The sequence below is a fragment of the Symphalangus syndactylus genome, chromosome 18, assembly GCF_028878055.3.
Source record: "Symphalangus syndactylus isolate Jambi chromosome 18, NHGRI_mSymSyn1-v2.1_pri, whole genome shotgun sequence".
NCBI classification, from domain to species: domain Eukaryota; kingdom Metazoa; phylum Chordata; class Mammalia; order Primates; family Hylobatidae; genus Symphalangus; species Symphalangus syndactylus.
This window is the reverse complement of record NC_072440.2, coordinates 110445155-110469425: the sequence shown is the minus strand read 5'-3', so window position 1 is coordinate 110469425 and position 24271 is coordinate 110445155. Positions and strand designations below refer to the sequence as shown.

General features: G+C 49.5%; 1 protein-coding gene across 6 annotated transcripts in view; it reads right to left on the bottom strand.

Moving 5' to 3' along the window:
• Window positions 1-7217: 7217 nt before the first annotated feature.
• The window catches only part of MYT1L (myelin transcription factor 1 like), a 540435-nt gene continuing 523381 nt past the window's right edge, over window positions 7218-24271 (bottom strand). For 2 of the 6 annotated variants that reach the window (XM_055253696.2, XM_055253697.2), the window contains exons 23-25: window positions 19789-19898; window positions 10418-10561; window positions 7218-9366 (exon numbers count right to left, since the gene is read on the bottom strand). In XM_055253696.2, the coding sequence (XP_055109671.1) occupies window positions 9340-9366; window positions 10418-10561; window positions 19789-19898 (281 nt within the window). In that variant the 3' untranslated portion in view covers window positions 7218-9339. Of the gene's footprint in view, window positions 10105-10417; window positions 10562-19788; window positions 19899-24271 lie in introns of all 6 variants that reach the window. The other 4 variants (XM_055253694.2, XM_055253695.2, XM_055253693.2 and 1 more) reach the window with 3 other exon arrangements.

Sequence of the window (24271 nt, the reverse complement as noted above, 5' to 3'; positions counted from 1 at the left end):
CCTCACCATGCGATGGGACAGACGCTGATACACCCGCCCTTTTAGGGGAAAGGGAAATGGGGTGTGTGGATGAGTTTAGGGGGTAGTAAATGACCTTTAGGGAAATTCAATGGGCTTGGAGAATATACAGTGATCTGAGGCAACGTCTGTTGGGCCCACAGAGCAGACCGTGGCTTATGACACGTCTGTCCAGGTGGATTGACACTTTGGTCTTTCTTTCTGTGACAGGAATCCAGCTGAGAAAAACTCAGGGAAGAGACCAAGGGTGACCGTTTCCTTCTTTGGTGGGTTCAGACTCAGACAGCAGCTTCACCCTGTGCTTTGGGACGCAGGGAATTCAGATGGGACGTGAGGGAGGGTGATCAGAGAGACCTGGAGAGGCTGTTTCTTCAGTTCAACACATCAAAGCCCCATATTCTGGGGTGTCGATTCCCGAGCCCCTACAGCGTGCTACCCAGAGAGGCTGAGAGGAACGTGGACGGACCAGCCTTGCTGGGGCCCCTGCTGGGCGCTCTCTCCCTTTGTCCCATCATGTTTCTCCATGGCCGCCCATCTTCATGGAATCTGAGCAGAATCTCAGCTTTCCCTTGGTGTTTGGGTCTTCCTTGGGAAACCTCAGGGGCTACATAAAACTTGGATTAAAGAAATGCGTTGTGTTTTTCTCTTGTTAACCTGCCTCTCATCCTAGGGGTGTCAGCCAGGTCGCGACCTTATGATGAGTGAGGAAAGGTCTCACAGCAAACAGGACTCTTGCTGAAGGCAGCGGGAGGGTCGGGCGCCACCTGGGGATGGGGAGAGATGAGGAACCCAGTTAGCTACGGAGGGGGTCAGGTGTGGAGGGTGGGGGTTCTCTCTAAACTAACATAATATTTTTGCTACAACTGGGCGAGGCAGGCCCAACAGGGAGAATGCTAAGGTCAAGCCTAACGAGCCTGACCAGGCTTCGGTCAAGGCAGGTCTTTCCCAGCACCGAGGAGGTGAGAAGAAGATAATACACACTCTGCTTTCTTTGAGACCTTGCTCAAAAATTGTTTCTTTTTTCTTTTCTTTTTTTTTTTTTTTTTTGAGGCAGAGCCTCACTCTGCCAGCCAGGCAGGAGTGCGGTGGCATGATCTCGGCTCACTGCAACTTCTGCCTCCCTGGCTCAAGCAATTCTCTTGCCTCAGCCTCCCGAGGAGCTGAGATTATAGGCGTGAGCCACCACGCCCGGCTAATTTTTGTATTTTTAGTAGAGACGGGGTTTTACCATGTTGGCCAGGCTGATCTCGAACTCCTGACCTCAGCTGATCCACCTGTCTCGGCCTCCCAAAGTGCTGGGATTACAGGCGTGAGCCACTGCACCTGGCCACTCAAAGATTTTTTTTTAATGCAAAATAGAAGTTACTTCAGCTTTAAAATGACACATTGAAAAATCCTAGTTCTTTCTAAGGCTTTTATTTTATTTTGAGACGAAGTCTCACTCTGTCACCCAGGCTGGAGTGCAGTGGTGCGATCTCAGCTCACTGTAACCTCTGCCTTTCGGGTCCAAACAATTCTCCTGCCTCAGCCTTCCAAGTAGCTGGGATTACAGGCGTGCGCCACCATGCTCGGCTAATTTTTGTATTTTTACTAGAGATGGGGTTTCACCATGATTGCCAGGCTGGTCTCGAACTCCTGACCTCACATAATCTGCCCGCCTTGGCCTCCCACAGTGCTGGGATTACAGGTGTGAGCCAAAGCACCTAGCCTTCCTTACGCTTTTAAAAGCTCAACTTACAAAAGCTGTTCTTTTATTTAAATACGACAGGTGTGAGCAATCGAGATTTAGGGGTCCTTTGATTAACCTTCGGTCCTGCCCACAAAGTGGTGAACTGAACATCATTAAACCTTCCATGTGGATTTTACAAGTGTGATGTGCTCACCTTCCCCTAAAAGCCCCACTGTCTGTTGCTTCCTTGTATTTTTTTTTTTTTTTTTTTTTTTTTGACAATAAAGCTGATAAGCAGCGGGGCTGTGTTTCTTTTAATGAGCCTGGGTGCACACATGGAGGGATCACAGTTACATCAGTAACAAAAATACACAATTGAAATTTTAGTCTCATGGCTGAGGCGTCACTTTAATTGATCAGATTCTCTTAAATATTTCAATTCTTAAAATGCTAAATATGCCTAATTCTAACACAGAAAATACTTTATTTCTTCATTCGAATTTTTGCAACGTTGAAAGATGCCTATGACTGAGAGATGAAAATACAAGCGGACAATGGATTGACCACGTGAAAGCAGAAATCAGACCCACAACCAGCACAGGACACCAAGCCCTTACCCGCAATGAACAGCCCCGGATGCCCGCCTGCTATCTGCAAATCAGACGTGCAGGAATCCCGATCGCTGTCCCTAGTGACGATCCAAAAAGCTGAGCAACAACGCCGTAACAATCAGTTCCAACTGGTCAGAGCTTAATAACTCACAGCTGCCCCGACTCCTGCCCTGACGTCCCGTTGAGGGCAAACCGAGAAAGACAAATGTGCTCCCCCGACACTCACACGGGACGCCCCGATTCCAGTTGCTGCCCCAGCTCCCAGGCCAGCAGCCTCCATCGGGGCTCACCGGGTGCCTTCCCTTCCCCGGGAAGCTCCCACACCCAGCCTGCCGGAGTCTCTGCGAAAATGCAAGTGATGGTGCTCGGCTCCCTAACTCTAAGGAGCTCGGGATAAGCAACCTCTGTCTCTTGTCATCTGGGCAGTCTTTGCTTATTTCCACCATACTAAGGAAACAATTTGGGGCTCCCAAGTAATTTTGGGGGTGGCCTTCCCAGCTTGATGAGGTTTTGTAAACCATCAGAGAGACAGGCTGGGAGCGTCTGGGGAGACACACGGGGCCAGAGTTATGGTCTCATTTTCAGGTAGTGTCACAACCTCAATTTTTCAGTTTCTTTGTAAAGTCAGTAACCTCCATCTAGACTTCTATATCCCCCGATGAACCTCTGCACTAAATTCTGTCTAAATAAGTTTAAACTAGCTCCTAAGTTCTGAAGATCTTTGAACATGACAATGCTGTATTCTTTTTAAACCTTCTTTTCTGGATAAGTCACGTCTTACTTGGATTCTAATATTCTTAGGCCACATCTCTCTTTAAAGAGGTCACTCCTAGTACAGGAGGGAGACAGAGTCCTGTTCATTCCAACACGGTCCCCTCCTGGGTAGAGGGGCAGAGATTCTCTCTTTGGGAAAAGATGAGGAGAGGATTTGGGAAAAGATGAGGAGACGGTTCCATGACCCGTCTCATTGCGGTGAGACACTTCTCAGGAACACCTCCGTTGTCAGACATGCCTGGCGAAGCTGCGTTCTGGGGAAAGGCCTCCGCCGTCAGACATGCCTGGCGAAGTTGGGTCCTGGGGAAAGGCCTCCGCCTTCAGACATGCCTGACAAAGCTGGGTCCTGGGGCGGATGCTGTTCAGGCGTCAGGAGGCCCCTTCTGTGGGGATAACTGTGTAAGACACCTCGCTTGGGGCTGACGCATACGAGACGTTTAACGATGGCACGTCTCTGGCTCTCTCCCCAGATGGTCTTGGGTGGTTTTGTTCCCCATATATCAAAGAAGGCAAATGAGTTGAATGCCTACTGTTTGTATCTCACACATGAGAAGGAAACAATTTGTTCCTTAGAAAAGGGAAACACTATGATTGCTCATGGTTTTTATCAGATGCTTCACGTTTTGTTGGCGGCCTGTGGAAAGAGCATGGTTCTCTGCTGTTGCTGGGTGAGGCTGCCGGCCTCCGAGGGGAGGGACGGATCCTAAGGAAGGCCGGGCCCCCACCGCATTCGGCCAGAAAACAAAGCCGTGGTGGAAGCTGGGGACAGTTGTTGAGCCCCAAGTATTGATGGCCATGACTTACCTTCGATTATCTCTCTTTTGGGCTCTAAGACGGAATTCTCAATCTCCTGATTCCATCACCGGCCCCTCCCTCTTCTTTCCTTCTCTGATTAATTTCCCGCCTTTATCCGGCCATGCACACACATCCCTGTGTTTGTGGGTAATACTGGTCCTTCTTTATTTCCTTATCGTACCTTTTGCTCAACGAAGATTTGAAGAAACTGGAAGGACACGAACAATGCTCTAGAAAGAAAAAACCCATTTAATTAAAAAGCAAGAAGAGGACAAAAAGAAATTAGGATGCGAGGATGGGGTCAGAGACCAGACGGGAAGTCCAGCACGCCCCACATTTGGCCTCACACAGGGGAGGCCTCATGAGGACCAACGGTGAGGCTTCCCCTTAGGCCACTCTATTTGATACTGGAAGTCAGGGTGCTTGGGAGCTGCCATGTGCCTGTTTTATTATTATACAAGGGGGTCTATTGCAACCACATTCATTAGGATGGGATGTTTTCCGCTTGACCCAGTGTCTGAACAGTGACTGATAACTTGTGTGTGTCATAGTAAGTGAAATACAAAGGATGAAAGCCCGATTATCTTCATATACTTAAATTGCTTCTCCCTTAAGACCCTGAGCTCTGCCTCATTACCCAGCTGTGTTGTGTAAACCAGTAAGTATCTGAGACGGGTCTCAACCAATTCAGAAGTTTATTTTGCTAAGGCCGAGGACTAAACTCTGATCTTTTTATCTTGCCCAAATTCCTATTGAAGGGGTCTGGGGAGAGATGCCCTGCCAACCATCAATTCTCATCAGATGGGTTTTATTCAACCTATATATCATGACTTACTTTTCCAACCTGACTCTGGCATAACATTACAAGACAAGGAAGAAAATCAAAATATTTTACCCCAAAACATGTTTCTTTGCCATATTTTGAAATGGCCCTGCAAAGCTGTTCTTTGTAGGGGGAAAATTTGCATCTGTAAAGAATCTCTGTTAACATAACTGGATCTTTTTCTTCCAGGCCCTCTCAATCCTGAAGAGATTAACTAAGATCCGAATAGGAAGGCCGGGCGCGGTGGCTCACGCGCTAATCTCAGCACTTTGGGAGGCTGAGGTGGGAGGATCACAAGGTCAGGAGTTCGCGATCAGTCTGGCCAACATGGTGACACCCCGTCTCTACTAAAAATACAAAAAATTAGCCGATGTGATGGTGTGCGCCTGTAATCCCAGCTACTCGGGCGGCTGAGGCAGGATAATTGCGTGAACCCAGAAGGCGGAGGCTGCAGTGAGCTGAGATTGTGCCATTGCACTCCAGCCTGGGCAATAGTGTGAGGCTCCGTCTCAAAAAAAAAAAGAATAAAAAATAAATAAATAAAATAAAATCTGATAGGAAACATTAGTCATCTATTGTCTCTAAGGGGAGCCACTATAAGACTTCAAAAGAACTTTGGTTTCCACAATCTTTATCTTAACTTGAACATTCCCTTTCTATCAATCCCAGCCAGGTCTTTAGACAAACTCAACCAATTGTCAATCAGAAAATGTTTAAATTCACCAATAGCCTGGAAGCCCCCACTTTGAGTTGTCCCACCTTTCTGGACCAAACCAACGTATTTCTTAAATGTATTTGATTGAGGTCTCATGCCTCCCTAAAATGTATAAAATCAATCTGTGCCCCGACCACCTTGGGCACACGGTCTCAGCACCCCCTGAGGGCTGTGTCATGCACCATGGCCACCCATATTCGGCTCAGGATAAATCTCTTCAAATATTTTACAGAGTCCAACTCTTTTTGTTGATAACTTGCCCCTTCATGCATTTGTAATTTTTTTCTAGATTCTTCACCTACTTTATCATAATCCCCTTATTAAAAGGTTTTTATAGCCATTATTTTAAGAGCTCTCTAGTACTCCATAAAATTCATGGATCATGAATTGCTTCATCGTTCATCTGTAATAGGACTTTAGAGTTGCTTTTATTGATTTTGGTACATTTGTAATTCTTTTGGTATTTCTGGTATAGACTGAGATTGAGGCAAAATATACATTTTCTAAGATTTTTGAAAATATTGTTAAATTGCTTTCTAAAATATTTACACCAATTCTCAGGCATACTGTCCCTATGGAAAAATAGCTTTTAATAATCCTAACAGACAGACCTGAGTCACCACATCACTAACTTGGCTTGTTCCTGAAGACAGCCTTGGACAGAGCTTCTTCCACCGTGTGCATCTAGAGAGACAGAGATGCAGGGTCGTAGAAGTGGGGGCCGCCCCTCTCTTCTGTCAGCTCTGAGGACTCTACCAAGGACTGGAGGGGGCTCACGGCAATCACCAGTGCTTCCAGGAAGCAGTGCTGTCACAAATGAGCCATCAGAACACACTGGCTTGTAAGAAGTGCTCAGAGGACCTTGAATCATGAAGCAGCTGAAAGCACCACTGGGAATAAATTACGAAATTTAACTAAGGTTATCAGAGTCCCTTTCTCAGATTTTATATTTTGGTTGATTGTGTCTATGAGAGGAGGGTATTTTTGGAATTTTAAACCATGACATTTACTAATATAGGTGATGTGAAAGTGGGTAATTCATTGTTAAATTATATTTGAAGGGCAATTTAAGTTTGATGGGTGACTTGCTGCTGGGATCCCTGCCAACGGCATGGAAGTAAGAAGGCACCATCTTTCAACACCCAGGTAACCAACGATGGGCTGCCTGTCCTTCTGCTCCCCTGATGTGAAACTGGAGAAGGACATGTCTCCCAGTTAACCTGAATCAGTCAGGAGGTGGCAGCCAGTTTGGGACATTTTGTAAAACAATGGCCCTGGGCAGTTGAAAACTGTCTGTGTTCTGGGAGACAGGCAGGCCGAGAAACTGCTCAGTAATAAGGAGGTGACAGGGACAGGGACGGACCAGCTGGGAGCAGTGCGCCTCCTTGACTGGATTCCAGAAGAAGAAAGGCTCTACAAAGGACGTGACTGCCCTGCCTGGGCGCGCTGAGATGCTGACGCATGCACAATGGCAACGCCCCCAAGTGTGGTGGCTGCAGGGCTGCTGGTGGAGAATTCCCTGCCCAGGGGACCCCTGTGCCGGGAGGCACCATGTCCTCCGTCCAGGCTCGCTCTCAGATGGCCTAGCCCAGAGAGGGGCAGGAGCGACAGCAATGGGAAAAGGACGGCCCAGTGGGGATGCCGAGACAGTCACATAGTTTTCTAACAGTCATTGACTTCTATATGCCTCGGAGTTGAGAATCAAACTGGTAAAAATGTTAAAAGCAACTAAGTTGGAGTGAAAGTCTTCGAGGGGATCCCACGGGGCCCCAGACAGCATTTCCCAGACTCAAGTGAAGACGCAGACCCGGGTTAGAGATCCTTCGTGCTACAAATGTGGCAACACCTTTTTTATTTAGAGTAAGATGTGTTAACATCCAGCATGACAAAATTTGTACAAAGTTCACAATTTAAAAATGAAGTATCACAGCAACTTGTGATTCCACACATTTATAGCAAAATTAAAGTGTCAACAAACCCATGCCGTGTAGTACAAAAATAAATCAAACTTCAGTTCCACAGAGAGCACAATAAATAGTTTATACAAAATTCTGTCTTAATAAATGATTACTTAAATTAACTTAGAAATGAATATGAACAATAAGTTATAATAAACTCTGATGACTCACAATAATTCCATATGAAAGGTCAGCATTCTAATATGTGACACTTTTGTGATCCCTATATAATAGTCACAGATAACTTTTGATTGGATATTATGTACCAACGTTAGATGAGCAGCAGGTTTGTGCTTAAAATCCCTTTCCATTGTACATAGGTGATAACAATAAGAATCCAAAACGGATACTATCTAGTACTCTACTAAAAGCATTACTATATTGGCAAAGAAGCTGCAGACACAACGCGGTGGGGAAATGCATATGCTGTTATGAACAATGGGGGCCCTAAAGGCGGCGGGGGCCCTGGGCCACAAGGACGGCCTCAGGTGACTGCAAGCACCTTGCTTCAGCTCTCAAAACGCATTCTGAGCATGGCAGCTGCAACCAATAGCACAACAGAAAGGGGGCGCTGTACAGGGAAGGTTCCACAGAGCCCCGAAGTAATTACATCATCTTTTTCCCAGCTAGTTATTAAAGTCCTTGTGGACAACTGTAAGCTTTTGTACAGTGAACAGTATAAAGTGCCGCTGGGATATACATATATTTATACATATATATATACCGAGGTTGAGTATTGTATCAGAATATTTGTCGTGAGATCCCTGTAGTCTCCCTTCGCAACATTATTGATCAGCCGTGAGGGCTCCTCTACAATCCATCCAGGTTCAGTGTCACAAGGCTACTGACACGAGGAATTGCACACCTCCGTACGGATATATAGAACAAGGTAAGTGCAAATAGTCGACTGGCACATTGTGGGGACAATGACCCTGTAAGTCCTGTTCTGCTAAAAATATTTTTTTTTTATTTTTACAAAATCCATCTTTTTTTTTATTTCATAACAAAAATTTAAAGTATGTCTGTACTTCCTGCATAACATCAAGACATGGAAGGAAGAGATGCTATTAAATGGAAATCAAGTCAACATCAGAAAACACAACACATCGTCAAAGGACTACTGAGAAGGGGGAACGCAGCGCTCAAAAGTGGTCTTATGCATACATATAGTGCAGTCATTTGGAGTAAAACAATCAAATCTGGAAGGTATAAACAAGTCTAAGATGATCTAGTTTAAAGCAAAAAAGTGCTGAAGTATATTTAGTTACTTTTAAAATCTGATTGCATTCATTCTTAGAATAGTCACAAGAAATCAAACAACAAGGCTCTGCAAATGCTCTATGGTCAACTGGTCTCCAACCAAGTGTAGAACAGAAACGTCGTGTAAGAGTCCTCTGAATAGGACCAAATGCTTATTCAGAGTCAAAGTCGGGCGGGGGGAGCAGGAGAGAAACTTTACCGAGCTGCCTTCCCACCAGATCCAGCAGAAAACTCGGTCCGGTAACTAGAAGACTCACAAATCATTTGCCTTTATCCCTCAAATGTAAAATAAGAAGGTTCATAACAATAATAGGAATAATCATAATTTTTTAAAGTGAAAAGGGGAAATAAATGTTCTTAAATTATCTTTTAGCTTAAATCGAAAACACACAAATTCTGTTGATAAACTACATTGCAATAACAGACAGTTCAGAGGGGCACGAAACTCTAGGGGAGATACAAGAAGGTCGTTCCAAAGTTTATTGAGAATGGAAAAGGAAATCTTCACGTGGTCCACCTCTGATAAGATCCTGTCTGAACTGGAGTTTCCACAGTCACACCATGTAATGCTTAGGAGTTAATTTAAAAGTGCTGTTTAAGCTGCTTTGAATCTTCTGCCAAGTTTCCATGGCTTGATGTTGTCTTACAATAAATTACTTATTTCATTTCTTACAGTTAATCCATATGCCATTTCCTTGGAATGCAAAAAACCTCATTTATTGCCCCCACCATACACCATCCTCCTAAAACAAACAAACAAAAAAGTCACATAATATTTCCAAGCATTGTTCAAAAATAAAGCATTTTTGCAACCAATTCTTGCTATGAAACAATATGCACACAAAATGTATTTCTTAAATTCCATAAAGTCCTCCAACATGAGGCAAATGATAACATCTAAAAAGCGGCTGGTCGGCCACAACATGGTCATTCAAAGCTGTGGGTTTTTGTGTGTGTGTGTGTGTTTGTGTGTCCATTTCAGTTCAAAATATTAAAACATTTAATCACTAAAGCATTAAAAAGAATTTACACTCTATTTATTTTGATCAGCTTACCTCTTCAGAAATAGATATACCCCCAAATGTGCATACATCAGCAGCTATAAACATTACATGGCAGAACACTATGTCAGCTTACATGGAAACGTACAAAATGTGGGTGTATTCAAAAACTATTCTGCAGGTACTATCTTTAAAGCAAGACATAAAATCATTATGAAGTCTTGTAAGCATAACACTGTTTCAAACAGAAATAAATATAGAACACTTTCTGGTAAGTTACAGCAGCAAAAAACAAGAGGCATCCTTTTTAAGCAAGAGTTTCATCACTACAGCAGCTGTTCAGACCTGAATTCCTCTCACAGCCTGCTTTATATTTTCCAGTAGGGCTTTATTTTCTGGACTCTGATAACGATCTTGATTTGTATACATTTCCGTCAAAGTAGTCACGTAAGCATCAAAATTTTGTTCATTGATTGGATCCTACGAGATATTAAATAGTAGTTCATATACAACTTTTATTTTCTTAATAGTATATTTACAAAAGCATAAAATAGTATCATAGCATAGTGCCCCTGCTTTTATACTATTTCAAAGGCCGGCTCAGAGCACACTTAAGTTTCTGGGGTCAGCCCCGCCCATGTTTCTAGCAGTTAATGGTATGGTTTCGGGGTGGTAACCACAAACATTTGCCAAAGGCTGAAGAACCATGAAAATAACAATAAAAACGGCATCTACTTTAGGCTGTGCGCTGTGGAGGGCTCCACATTGCTGCCTTGCGTGCTCAGTCACTTACCATGTGAGGCAGCTGGATGTTAGCCAGGCTGTGGATCAGAGACTGGCTCAGGTTCGCCAGCTCGTGGAGGAGAGACTCGTTCTGCTGCTCAATCACTTTGTTTTCCTCTTCGATGGTCTTCAGGTTGCTCTCCATCGTGGTAATCTGAAATGCACAAGTGTGCTTGACATGTAACACCAGGAGGACCCAGGAGCGTGTGGTTGTTGCCGGGGGCCATGGTCTACTGGGTGCGAAAAAGGGGCCTCTCGCTGAAGGAGAAAGGCTTGGGGCCGGGCGCCATGGCTCACGCCTGGAATCCCAGCATTTTGGGAGGCCAAGACAGGCAGATCACTTGAGGTCAGGAATTCAAGATCAGCCTGGCCAACATGGTTAAACCCCGTCTCTACTGAAAATACAAAAATTAGCCGGACGTGGTGGCGGGCGCCTGTAATCCCAGCTACTTGGGAGACTGAGACATGAGAATAGCTTGAACCCAACAGGTGGAGGTTGCAGTGAGCTGAGATCACACCATTGCACTCCAGCCTGGGTGACAGAGCGAGATTCCGTCTCACAAAAAAAAAAAAAAAAAAAAAAAAAGAAAAGAAAAGAAAAAGGCTTCAGCGGTGAGAGCTTGTCATTTAAGGACGTGCTGCCTATGCTTTGGATTCATTGCGCTTGACAACGGGGAACTGAGACTGTTTCCTCGCGGGTCCTGTTCTCTCAGCCGGCCTGATGGGACTGCAGTGTGTAGGGGGCTTAGTGTGCTACTGACTTGATGCGAATACTTCTCCTTTCTAGCCTGAATAAAATTCTGCCACAGCTAAGTCCTCCAATGCTCATTTCTGTGTGGGGGTGTCACTGTCTCTTCAGATGGCACCAGGCTGGCACTGTGCCCACAGGGTGATCTTCCTGCATTTCTCTAAGGAAAAAGGCCCACCACGGACCCTTCCTCGCATATTCCAGAGATAATTTAAGTATCACCAAGGTCAAGGGGCTTGAGTTCAGGGCCTCTGCCTATAACCGCACAGGACTAGCTTCACACACAGCAGGCGGGGAGCTGCCCTGCCCATGGGGTGTCTGCCTCAGGCACCCAGGGGTGCCTCTGCCCTGCGTGATCTGGGGCTTCTCCCTGGAAGACCGAGCCGACCCACAGAGTCCATGGCTGGCTTGCCTGGCCTGCCCGCTCCTCTCCTTCCCTGACGTGTCATTCCCAAGTCCTCTCACGAGAGTCTCTCCTCCTCTCCCTCTCGGCCCTGCCTTCTCCTATGTTCTGGCCCTCCCGTGGCTGTACTGGGTCAAATCCCAGGTTCTCCCAGTCACCAGCCTCAGGCCCAGGCCCCCTCTTAGAAAACTGGAGCCCCTCGGAGGCGCCCTCCAGGATGAAGTGGGGAGGGTGGGCCTTCTCCTTGGAAGGAATCGCAGCCCCCACCATTCCCGCAGGGACAGGTCCCTGTGGAGAGCCCACCAAAATCACATAGCTTTATTTCCATGCGTGTCCTGGGCGACCTTCTCATTCGTTTTCTTTGGGGTTATTTATCAAATTAATGTTCCCCTCCCAGCCGCCCCCTTGCAGGCTCAGGAGTGGGTGCCTGCCCTCCCATGACTCCTGGGTGGGCCCTGAAGGGCTGTGTGCCCGGTGCTTTTCTTCCAGAGCGTTCTGTAGCCCTTCCTGGGCGGCCCTGAGCATGAGGCTCCTGCCCTTTGCATCTGGTGGCTTTCCTAGACGGCGGCTGCTCCAGGCCCCTCGGCCCCTCCTGTCTGTGCTCAGGGAACCCTGCAGAGGCCTCCCCATCACTGGCCCTCAGCAGACGCTCCTGCATGAGCCCAGCCCAGCTCGCCTCTGGTTGAGTGTCTCAGAGGTGCTTCTGGCTATTCCACTCTCCTCGCTAGGCAAAGTGTGGGCTCTTTTTCTGGAAAATGGGAATAATGCTCCTTGCATTATGAACTCACACTGAGATGTGCAGTGTGTTTGCAGTGAGAAGACATTTGTTATTCCTGGGGCTTCTGATCTGGTCTTAGGGGCCCAGAGTAAACGGAAGTCCAACTGCTCCCCCGGCTTAGCAGAGAAGCAGCCTGTGGGGTGACCAAGGCAGGGGTGGCACCCTGTCTCATTGTCCCCAGCAAAATTCTTGGGGACACATTTTAGATCCATTCCTCCTTCAACTTATGTTCTCTGCTGGAAAGTCTAGCCCCTTCTGCAGAGGTGGAGACATCTTCCTGTGTTCAGGAATCTCTGTGAGACTCAGGAGTTAGGGCGTTCCTTCCCATGCTACCCGGCTCTGTGGCTGGGATGGGGGTAGGGGGGCTCCCATGCTTATAGATGCTTTGCTTTTCTCAAAATGGAACAAATCTCATTGTGTTGAATCCGCTTAGCTGTGGAACAAAATATGCAGTTTGAACAAACATCCCATCAAAGCCCTGGCCAAAATGATCATCTCCTGAACCAGGCTGCTTGTCCAGCCCCGTCCAGGGTCAGAAGGGATGTCTGGAGACCCAAAACCAGAACCGACGGGTATCTGCCAGGTCTTGCAGCCTCACCTCCCTCAAGCGCATCCCCCGTGGCCCCTGCATCTCCTGCATCTCCAGCCCACACACGCAGGGCCCCGGGTTTCTTGCATGTGAACATGTTTGCTTGCCTGAGGCCTTCCTCCAGGGTGGCAAGAAGCTGAGTGTCTCGGTCACTGCTGCCCGTTACTATCCTAGCCAGACAAACTGTGGGCTCTTTTTCTGGAAAATGGGAGTAATGCTCCTTGCCCACAACATCAACTCACACTGAGATGTGAGGCATGTTTGCAGTGAGAAGACATTTGTTATTCCTGGGGCCTCTGACCCAGGCTTAGGGGCCCAGAGTAAAGGAGAGCTCTCTCAGAACGTCTTGGAGCTGGCCAGCACGCTGTGGCCGTCATGGGAGACAGCACTGCTGAGAAAGGTGATGCAGGGGCTCCGCCCAGCCCCTCATACGCCAGGCCTCCTCCGAGGATGGGGCTGAACAGACTGGGGAGGGGCACAGAGGCCGGTGTCTCCCTTCCAAACACAACCCACAGCAGCCATGGTACGTGGTTCCTGGCACTCGGAAGGCGTCCCCGATCACAGGTGCTTACACGGGGAGGGGCCTGTGTCGGGAGTGGGTCTGGGGGCCTGGCTGGGAGCTGGGCCGGCCACCTCGGCCGTTGTCAGTGATGTGCGCTGACGAGTCTAAGTCTGCATTTCCAGAAACATCGAGTCGCCTGTGGTAAAGCGGGGAGCCCTCTGACGAAGGTGGGTTCTGTTTTTGATTGTTTAAGAAACACCAAAGGTTTTTCAGGCTGCTAGGAAGCAGTGCATTCCTGGATCTTCCCAAGAAAGTTCCTGCGTCAGCAGCAGCCTGATGGCCAGTCTAGGCCCAAACCTGCGTTTTTACAGACTTGTCCACACCCTGTGTCCTTCCGGACCTCAGCGTTTCTTAGACTGCGCAGTCTCTGACCACACCTGGAGCAGAGAAAGGTCAAATCTAGCCCGGGGCCTGACACTGAAAGCTAAGACTGAGCTAAGAATGGCGTTTGCATTTTTTAGTGGTAAGAAAAAAACAAAAATAAAAGAAAAACAGCATTTTGTAACATATAAGAGCTATTAAATTCCGACTGCAGCACCACGTGACGCTGTGTTGAAACAGGGTCACACTCACACATGTGTTGTGAGGCTGTCGCACTGCAACACAGCTGCGTGGTCCAGAAGCCTAAAATATTTGCCATCTGGTCCTTTAGAGAAAATGTTTGCCAATCCCTGGACTAGACTAAGTACCTTGATGGCGTGATGTGTTTAGAAAACATTTCCGGAAGAAGTGTAAAATGGGTAGGAATCCCAAGGCATTAGCAGTGGGGTGGTGGAAGGGCGTAACCCCAAGGAAAGTGTCCCTGTGCAGGAAGGATCGCCTCCTGCCCATGCCCCTGCTGACCAGGGAGGCTGGATCACAGAGAGGCTTAGCCCCAGGGAGAACAGCCATCATCTGAAAGTGGTGCAGGCTGTGGGATTAACTGACCTGCCAGTCTTAGAAGAAGTCAAGCTGCACAGGGCTGTTCACACTGGTCCATCTGGGCCCTCGCACCAGGAGCTGGGGGGTTTCTTGTGAATAGCCTGGCCTGAAAACACGAGCTCCCTTTTATACTCAAATACCCCCACCCCCACCTCTCTGACAAATGCCCGCTGTTTGGGCCACGGGGGGCAGCATCCCAGCCTCCCAGCAGGCTCCGAGCCAGCCGCCTTCTGCTCCTGCTGTTTGCTGTGCCAGGAGTGACCCTTTCCCTCCTCCACCTCCCGTGTCTGCAGTACTCCCACCGCCTCTCTCCGGGCTCCTCGCTCCAGGCCTCCACGGTGGGGTCTTGAACTCAGGCTCTCAGCACTCATGTGGTTCACACAAATGCCGCTTGCCCGGGCCACGCCCAGCACTTGAGTCCCCGGCTCTCTCTTCCTCAGCGGCAGTTTTTGTTTCCGGATTCGGATAACAAGCAACTTCCGGGTGTCCCCTGGGGCGGAGGGCAAGATTTTCTTGTCTCTGCTCCAGGCTCTGGTGTGAACTGAGTTGAATCGGATGAGATGTGTCTGGGGAATCTTGGAGTCCAGAACCAAGGCTTGCGTGTGCCCAGCTTGGGTGCCTCAGCCCTTGAAGCTGAGGCCACACTGAATCCAGTTGAATGGGGTTGGGGAAACAGCAGGCCCCACAGGCACGTCGACAGTTCTGCTGGTGCTGGGCCATCCCAGGAGGAAGCCTGCGTTAGAGACTGGGAAGGGACCAGTGTCGGGACTTTTTTTTTTTTTTCCTGCCCATGGCGCGATCTCGGCTCACTGCAAGCTCCGCCTCCTGGGTTCACGCCATTCTCCTGCCTCAGCCTCCTGAGTAGCTGGGACTATAGGCACCCGCCACCACGCCTGGCTTTTTTGTATTTTTAGTAGAGACGGGGTTTCACCATGTTAGCCAGGATGGTCTCGATCTCCTGACCTCATGATCCGCCCGCCTCGGCCTCCCAAAGTGCTGGGATTACAGGCATGAGCCACCGCGCCCGGCCAGGTGTCCGGACTTCTGATTGCGTTTGTGTGAGGTGAAGACCCCGAGGCAGACTCTTCTTTTCAAGCGGCCAAGCATAAGAATGGATTTTTCAGCCACATAGGAATTGTGTTGGTCGCATTAATTGGACCCCCAACAGTGTTTAAACACATTCCAAATTGGAAAACTCATCTTCTCAATTAAATAAAATTGCGTTTGTCCTAATTTGAATTCTTACAACTGAACAGTGAAAAATACCTTTCCAAGTTTTATTAAGAACACTCCTGGGCTTGAGATGTAACACGCAACCCCTTCCACAGAGAGTGGGCAGGGGCGGCCTTCCCTGCATCCGGCACAGGCACGGCGGTCTCCCCCCCCATCTGGCACAGGCACGGCGATCTCCCCCCATCGGGCACAGGCACGGCCGTCTCCCCCCATCCAGCACAGGCGCGGCGGTCTCCCCCTTATCCGGCACAGGTGCGGCTGTCTCCCTCCATCTGGCACAGGTGTGGCGATCTTCCCCATCCGGCACAGGTGCGGCTGTCTCCCCCTTATCCGGCACAGGCGCGGTGGTCTCCCCCTTATCCGGCACAGGCACGGCTGTCTCCCCCTTATCCGGCACAAGCACAGCGGTCTCCCCCTTATCCGGCACAGGCACGGCTGTCTCCCCCTTATCCGGCACAAGCACGGCGGTCTCCCCCTTATCCGGCACAGGCGCGGCGGTCTCCCCCTTATCCGGCACAGGCGCGGCGGTCTCCCCCTTATCCGGCACAGGCGCGGCGGTCTCCCCCTTATCCGGCACAGGCGCGGCGGTCTCCCCCTTATCCGGCACAGGCGCGGCGGTCTCCCCCTTATCCGGCACAGGCGCGGCGGTCTCCCCCTTATCCGGCACAGGCGTGGCGGTCTCCCCCTTATCCGGCACAGGCGCGGCTGTCTCCCTCCATCCGGCACAGGCGTGGCGATCTTCCCCATCCGGCACAGGTGTGAAATTTAAAGGCTTGGACGGAGTTTCCTTTTTCCTTCTCTTGGATTTGTTCTTTACCAGATTTAAATCTGGACCCCTCCCTATGCAGGACCCTCATCACTGGGCTGCAGGCCTGAGCACTGACTCTACAGTTCTTCCCTTCGCTCCTATTCCAGAGAGAACATCGGGCCGTGGGCATCCACTTCTCAGCTATCTCATGGCTTGGGCTTGGGACGGGCCTGCAGCCCTGCATCATCTCTGGCTTGAGCTCCGTGCACAGGCCCGCATCCGCGTGTCAGTGTGTCTTGAACATGTCATGGGGCACTGGAAGAAATCTGCCTTTCTCTTGGGTCAGAGTGGACAAGAAAACACGGGGTCTGGGCCAGTTCCCCTTCCTGGCCATGCTCCCTGAGGGTGTGCGGGCCTGAGAGGCACGGGAAAGTCAGGACCTTCTGAAGGAAAATGCAAGCGGCATGAAGGCTGCTGCAGGGAGGCCAAGACCATCAGGCAGGGCCGCTTTCTGCCCTGGAGAGCTGGCCTGCCCCACGTTCCTCCTCCATATTCCTCGGGCAGTGGCCGAGGCACAGGCAGCAAGGGGAGCTCCTGGCTGTGGGCGCACATTGTTTTCTGATAAGTTTTGACCCAGGTCTAACCCGTTTAAGGAACATCAGGCTCTAAGCTGGCTGTGTCAGCAGCTGCCTGTCTCTGAGCTCAGGCCTGGTGCTCACAGAACAACTTCGGGGCTGGAGCTCATCATCCGACCCTGAGAGCTGCAGAGCTGGGGGACTCCGGCTCAGTGCATTCCCATCCCTTCTAGAATAGAGGAAGGTCCATGCCTGGGCACATCTGGGAAGTCACCTCTCTCATCGGCCGAGTCAGTGAGAATAAATGTGAAGTCTTCACATTCATTTTTGACATCAGGTCCAAATAGATGCTGTTAGGAGCAACTACTCATCTCAGAGATAAAGAAAGGCACAAAGGAGCCAGTGAGAACAGACACAGACCTGAGTGCTTCCTGAGGGGGAGGCCACACCCGTGCAGGTGCAGACAGTGCCCGGGGTTCTTACTCTAAGCAGCCTGCGTAGGCACATGCGTTGTTCTCTAGGGCTCAGAGCCAGGCGGCATGACCTCTAAGCCTACTCAGCCCTCAGCTGAGCCCCAGCCCCAGTACTTCATCCACAGCTGGCGTCAGAGCTGCCGTCCATCCCTCATGGACAGCCACGGAGCAGCAGGCCTTCACTGCAGAGGGAGGGGTTTTGGAAAGTGGGAAGAACCCCCTTCCTGAACGGCATCCTATTGGAATTGGGTTGCCCCAGTAGGTCATGGACTCAATACCCTGGACAGACAAGGACATTCTGCCTCATCAGAGAGTGCCCCGAAAGGTGCCATTCAAAGGAGGAAATAAATTAAGATTTTCAGGCTTGTCACCCTCAAAAACAGGATACAACTTGATATGGTTTGGCTCTGTGTCCCCACCCAAATCTCACCTCGAATTATAATCCCTATAATTCCCACCTGTGAAGGGCAGGACCAGGTGGAGGTAATTAAATCATGGGGGACTTCCCCCATGCTGTCCTGGTGATAGTGTGTGACTCTCACGAGATCTGATGGTTTTATGAGCGTCCAGCATTTCCTCTGCTTGCACTTCTCCTTCCTGCCACCTTGTGAAGAAGGTGCCTTGCTTCCTCTTTACCTTCTGCCATGATTGTAAATTTCCTGAGGCTTCCCCAGCCATGCAGAACTGTGAGTCCATTAAACCCATTTCCTTTATAAACTACCCAGTCTCAGGTATTTATTAGCAGTGTGAGAATGGAGTAATACTCAAGGGTGAATTTTTGATCTGTCCCAATTAAACACTCTTTGCTGACTTGGTCACCTCCTACTCTCTCCCAGAACCAGCAGCTCGTGAGTGCTCTGGCACCCGTGGAGTCTCCTGTACAGTCCAAGATGCTGCCTCCATGGCTGGTCCTGGGGGTGAGGAATGCCGCAGGCTGTTACTCCATTCCCCAAGCCCGGCGTTCAGGTAAGTCTTAAGGGAAACTCCAACCTGTGTTGGGTGAGCCCCGGCCAGGCCAATGCGAGACTCTGGGAAGGCCTGAACACAGCCCCTGGGGCTACCAGGTCGGTGAGATCAAGGCAGTGATGCCCTCTGGGGAAGTAGGTTGGCATCAAAACACCCAGGCAGCAGCCACATGGCCTGGTGGGGAGTTCCCACCCTTGGCCTCATCCTTGGTACCCACGGGGGGCCTGGAAATCCCTTTCGGTTGCTTGGTGAGGCCCCAGCCCCAGAGGCTGTCTCCATCCTTGGGAAAGCTGTGTCCAGTAGGGAGAAACCACTTGTTGAGCAGAGCCGTTGACCACACCCGGCTGACCATGGGAAAGGCCCTCAACCTTCCCCAGCCTCAACCTCTTCATTTACAGAGAGGGGATAATAAGGGAGCCCCTCGGAGCTTGTTAGGAGGACAGCATCATCACGTAGGTGGCTGGTGGTGACACCATCCTCATCTCCATCCAGTTCTCGGGGCTCATTCCCAGCCAACCGAGCAACCTTCACGGAGGCTGGTCAGCATCCCCCGAGAGCCTCATCACGCCGTGGCCTGCTGGGGAGGGGTCGGAATGGAGACCTCATTTCTAAGAGGACAGGACACCTCCGCTCACCCTGAGGGCAATGTGAGGGTCGGGTGGTCAGCAAATAAATTCCACTCCCAGACTGTACTTTGGCGGGACCCTAACACAGCAAGGTGGGGGATGCCAGGCACAAGGCGCATAGGCAGACAGGGTCCAGCCTGGCCTCTGTGGCCTCGGCTTGGCTGAGGAAGCTGCCTCTCCGTCTTAGAAGCTGTATGTTTAAGATGAGGCTGAGGACGTTTACCCTGTGGGCTGCTTGTGGGCATGGAAGGGGTTAGGTGACCACAACTGCTCTGACAGCTGCCACTGCTCTCTCTCCTCAACCCCAGGATCTGCAGCCGCAAGTCACTGGGGCCGCTTCCCCAAACCCCAGACACCCAGGAGTCCTGTGTGGCACGCACTCCTTGTTTTAAATTCTGGGAACATCGGCTGTCGCTATACATTTAATATAGTGATTAAATAACAGGAGGACCTGAAGTATCTTGGAAGGAAAACTTTCACTGTTTGCAGGTGATCCTCTGAAAATGCCTATTCACAAATGCACTTCATTAAAAAACACAAACACACATGCAGAGTGAAAACGAGAGAACCATGACCCCTGCTACAGCGAACACTGCCACGGAACGGTGTCCACAGAAGACCAATATCATAAGGTGGAAAAAGAAAGGAAATAAGAGAGCAAATAAAGAGGAAATGGCAGCTCTCCTAAAAGCCGATTTCATGCCACGTATCTCTGGTATAATGGCGCGTGTTAGAGCTAAAATTGAGGGCTTCAAAAACTGTTACCTGAGTTCTGAGTTTAATCATATCGGCTTCCATCTGGGAATTGGATTCATTTAGCTCCTTGATTTCTTCATCTAACTGTTTGATTTCTTCATCATTTTCTATACCTGTAATAATGAATATTAGTATGTTAAAACTATTATATACAAAAATATTAGAGTTAGAATTTTGGGAGCTTTCTTTGTTCCTTTTATATTCGTAATTGAATTTGCTTGGAAAATAGACTCTTGAATTAGAAAGGAAAAAATCATCACAATCTCTGTGTCTTCTATTCCCTACCACTGCCCCTTCCCCACCTAAGTCCCCCCACAAAAAGAAACAAACAATTGAGACACACAGAAGACTCCCAGGCACTTTGAGGGTCGAGCTCCCAGGGACAGTTAACCTGGGTCTTAGATGTATCCCTGGGACACGAGGCAGAGACCACCTGGTCCTGAGTGCTGATTTGCTGAGCCTGGCCTATTTTCTCCTGCTTTTGTTCTCTCTTTCGACTCGCTCTCTCTATCAGTCATTCTGCAAACACCCCAGACTTGGAGCCAGGCTCTGCAGGCACATTCACCAACAAGGCCAGGTCCTCCCTGCCCTCACTCAGTTTAGGTTCTGGGTCGGAAAATGGGCAACAGATGTGTAACCACAAATGCAGTCCAGCCAATGCTGAGGATGACCTCACCTTATCCACCAACAGGAAGCTGTGGGAAGTGGGAGAGGGACGTGGGGGCTGGCTGGAGGGAGATGGCCACAAAAGGGCTCTCTGAATATTTGACATTTAGCAAAGAAAAAATCTCATTCTGAATGATTAAAAAGTATGTATTAACTAACAGAATTCTCAATTTGTAAACTCTGCCAGAATGATGACCTCGGCCAGGTGTGTACCTGACCATCTGAGTGTCCCTGGTGGGTGACTGCTGCCCTGCCGAGGTCCACGGGGCACATGGATCAGTCCTGGCACAGCTGGGCACAGGGCCCAGATGCCCGTATTTACAAAGGCCATTCTGGACACCTGCTTCCCTGGCTGGCTGTGTCTGGTTCCTGGCAACATTACACTGCCAACGCCAAAGAGATGGAGATTCCTCTCTATTTGTGGCCACTTGACCTCACACAGTTGGGTGTACACAGAAGGAGAGCAGGAGTTTGGCAAACACAATCACCCTAGAAAATTCAGGATTTGAGATTGCTGTTCTCATTGGTCACACAGCACCACAATGAATCTTTACTCAAAACTAATGGAAAATGTATCCAGGCCTCCTAGGAGGCTCCCAGTGGGTACATGCTGTTTTCAAGCTTTGCAGACAGAAGGGCAGAAGGGGTACAATCAACCAGAGGCCTGAGAGCACCCCAAAAACCCTGCTGACATCAGCAGAACAGAGGTGGAGGCTCCTCTCTACCAAGACATTAGAAAGATGAGAGTAAGAGAAAGTGACGGATCAGTGGGATTGGGCCTTAGATGCTGCTTTTAGTGAAACGAAAAAAAAAGTTATACCCTCAAGACAAAAATACCCAATGCAAAAAATCCCAATTCATAAAGCAACTAAATTATGAACGAATGTATCATTTCGGAAGCATTCTCCACAAGCTTCTGTTAAACTGCAAGCATCCAAATGCCTTTAGAACACCTCCATGTGAAGGAGGGCCTCAGAACACTTGACCTGGTGACGCTTCGACCCTCTACAGCCGTCACGGGCAAATTTCTCAAGCATGTTCCTAGGAATCCCATCTCGCAGAGGCCTTTCAATATATTTCTATCAAAAACCTTGGACTGGGATCTTTAGTTTGAAGAATTCATGATAAATGTCAAACTAAGTGGCCTATCAGGCTGTTATCTAATTGATCTGCCAGATCAGGTCAACTGTTCTGACAGAAGTCAGTGCCATTTTAAATCCAAATAAAAGTCTTGATACGGGTCCCATGACAACCTTTCATCTCTAAGTTTGTTCTGGGAGCGATGGATGGGTGGATATTACTTCCGTAGCTCTGCTCTGTCCTGGGGGACCACCCTCAGGCCCAAGTGGTCACCAACAGCCCTTTGTGGGAGCCTGGGAACGTCTCAGTCCTGGGGCTGCCCACTGCGGCTCCGTGCAGCACACCATTCCTTTGTAAGCGGGAGAAGGGAGACAGGGAAACGGTGCCAGGAAGAACCGGCAGCTCACAGAGGCATTCCCAGCCCATGAGATTCTGGAGGACGAGGGAATGTGGAAGAGGTGGGCCTGCAAACTGATTCTGTAGAGCTGTCCACAGCCACATCCCTGGGATATCCTGCGAGCCCCCAGGCACATGTGCCTCGGCGTGAAGCCCCCTCAGGGAGAGGAGAGCTCTGGGTTGGGTGGGAATTCTCCTTATCCCTGCAGCATGGCAGTGACTGGCCCAGGAAGCAGTCCCTGGGGTTGCTGGGGCCTCTGAGCTGAGCCTCACTTTGTGGATGGTTAGGCTGGAACTAGGGTTTTTTTTTTTGTTGTTGTTTGTTTGTTTTGAGATGGAGTTTGCTCTTGTTGCCCAGGCTGGAGTGCAATGGCCTGACCTTGGCTCACTGCAACCTCCACCTCTCAGATTCAAACGATTCTCCTGTCTCAGCCTCCTGAATAGCTGGGATTATAGGTGCCTGTCACTACACCCGGCTAATTTTTGGTATTTTTAGTAGAGACGGGGTTTCACCACGTTGGCCAGGCTGGTCTTGAACTCCTGACCTCAGGTGATCTGCCCACCTCAGCCTCCCAAAGTGCTGGGATTATAGGTGTGAGCCACCGCGCCCAGACGCAACTAGGGTTTTATAATACATTCCACCAGTTGGCCTGCAAGCTCTCAGGAGAAACTGCCTTTATAAAAAACTGGCCTGAGCAGGGAGGGCCCAGCCAAAAAGCAGCATCTCAGAGCCAGAAAATCCACCCACTGGACACCAAACCAAACAAGCAAAAAAATCCTACTCAAATTAGCATAGTGTGGTCCCAGAAGATTTTGATTTATTTCAGGATCCTGGTAGCTCTTGAGAGACCAGCGTCCCATGGTGAACCCAGCCAGCGCTGGTCACTCTCACTAATGGCTTGGTGGAATTTCCAAGCCTCCTGGAATGTCCTTTTCCTTACAGCTGAAATAGAAACTTGAGTTCCCACACTTTGGAGCTCTCAGGAATATTAAGCGAAATAAGTAGGTGAAGTTCCTGACAAAGTGCTTCATGTTTCTGGGGCTTGATGGAGGTTAGAGCTCCTTTCCCTAGCTTGCTTTCTGCTGTGATAGTAAAAGGAAAGAAAAAGCATTATCTTATTTCCTTCTCTCCTAAACACTGCCCCTGCCCCCACTACCTGCCAAAAAGCCACTGATTGTACAACTTCAGCCAAGGTGCCAAGGTGCTAAGAGGCATACAGTGGACTTCTGCAAGAGGGTTCTGAAGGAGACTCACTGACAGTCACGCCGGCTGCTCAGGCAGAGCTGAGTGCTAATGCGTGATGAGATCGCTCCACGGACAAAGAAAATAAGGTGATCCTTGTCGGGGAGAGACATGAGAGTAGGCTCATCCCTAAACTTAAAAAAGAAAGAAAGAAAAATACTTTAGAGCCAGAAGGGAACCTCAAGGACATTTAGAATAGCTGCTTCCCTTTCAGACAAATGCTCAAGAGAAAGCGCTAAAATCCAGTGCCAGGGTCCTTCTTGGCCGAGTCAGTGCCTCACAGTGGATTCCGGTGGCTTTTCTGTCCCATACAGTGTCTGGGCCATGCATGGAGGGAAGCTGCTGAGCACTCTTGTTACACTGAAGGTATAAAAATGACCCCAGGAAAGGCTTTACACTCAGGATATGAAAGATGGTGGCTCACGCCTGTAATCCCAGCAATTTGGGAGGCTGAGGTGGGCAGATCGCTTGAGCTCAGGAGTTCAAGAGCAAAGTAGCAGCTGGGCTCACGCTTGTAATCCCAGCACTTTGGGAGGCCGAGGCGGGTGGATCACGAGGTCAGGAGATCGAGACCAAGGTGAAACCCTGTCTCTACTAAAAATACAAAAAATTAGCCGGGCGTGGTGGCGGGCACCTGTAGTCCCAGCTACTCGGAGAGGCTGAGGCAGGAGAATGGCGTGAACCCGGGAGGCAGAGCTTGCAGTGAGCCGAGATTGCGCCACTGCACTCCAGCCTGGGCGACAGAGCGAGACTCCGTCTCCAAAAAAAAAAAAAAAAAAAAAAAAAACGTAGTGGGCAACATAGTGAGACCTCGTCTATATTAAAATATTTAAGGCCAGGCACGGTGGCTCACGCCTGTAATCCCAGCACTTTGGGAGGCCGAGGGGGGCAGATTGCTTGAACTCAGGAGTTTGAGAGCAGCCTGGGCAACATGGCAAAGCCCCATCTCTACCAAAAATACAAAAATTAGCTGAGTGTGATAGTGCACATCTATAGTCCCAGCTACATAGGAGGCTGAGGTGGGAGGATCGCTTGACCCTGGGAGGCGGAGGTTGCAGTAAGCCAAGATCGTGCTACTGCTCTCCAGCCTGGGTGACAGAG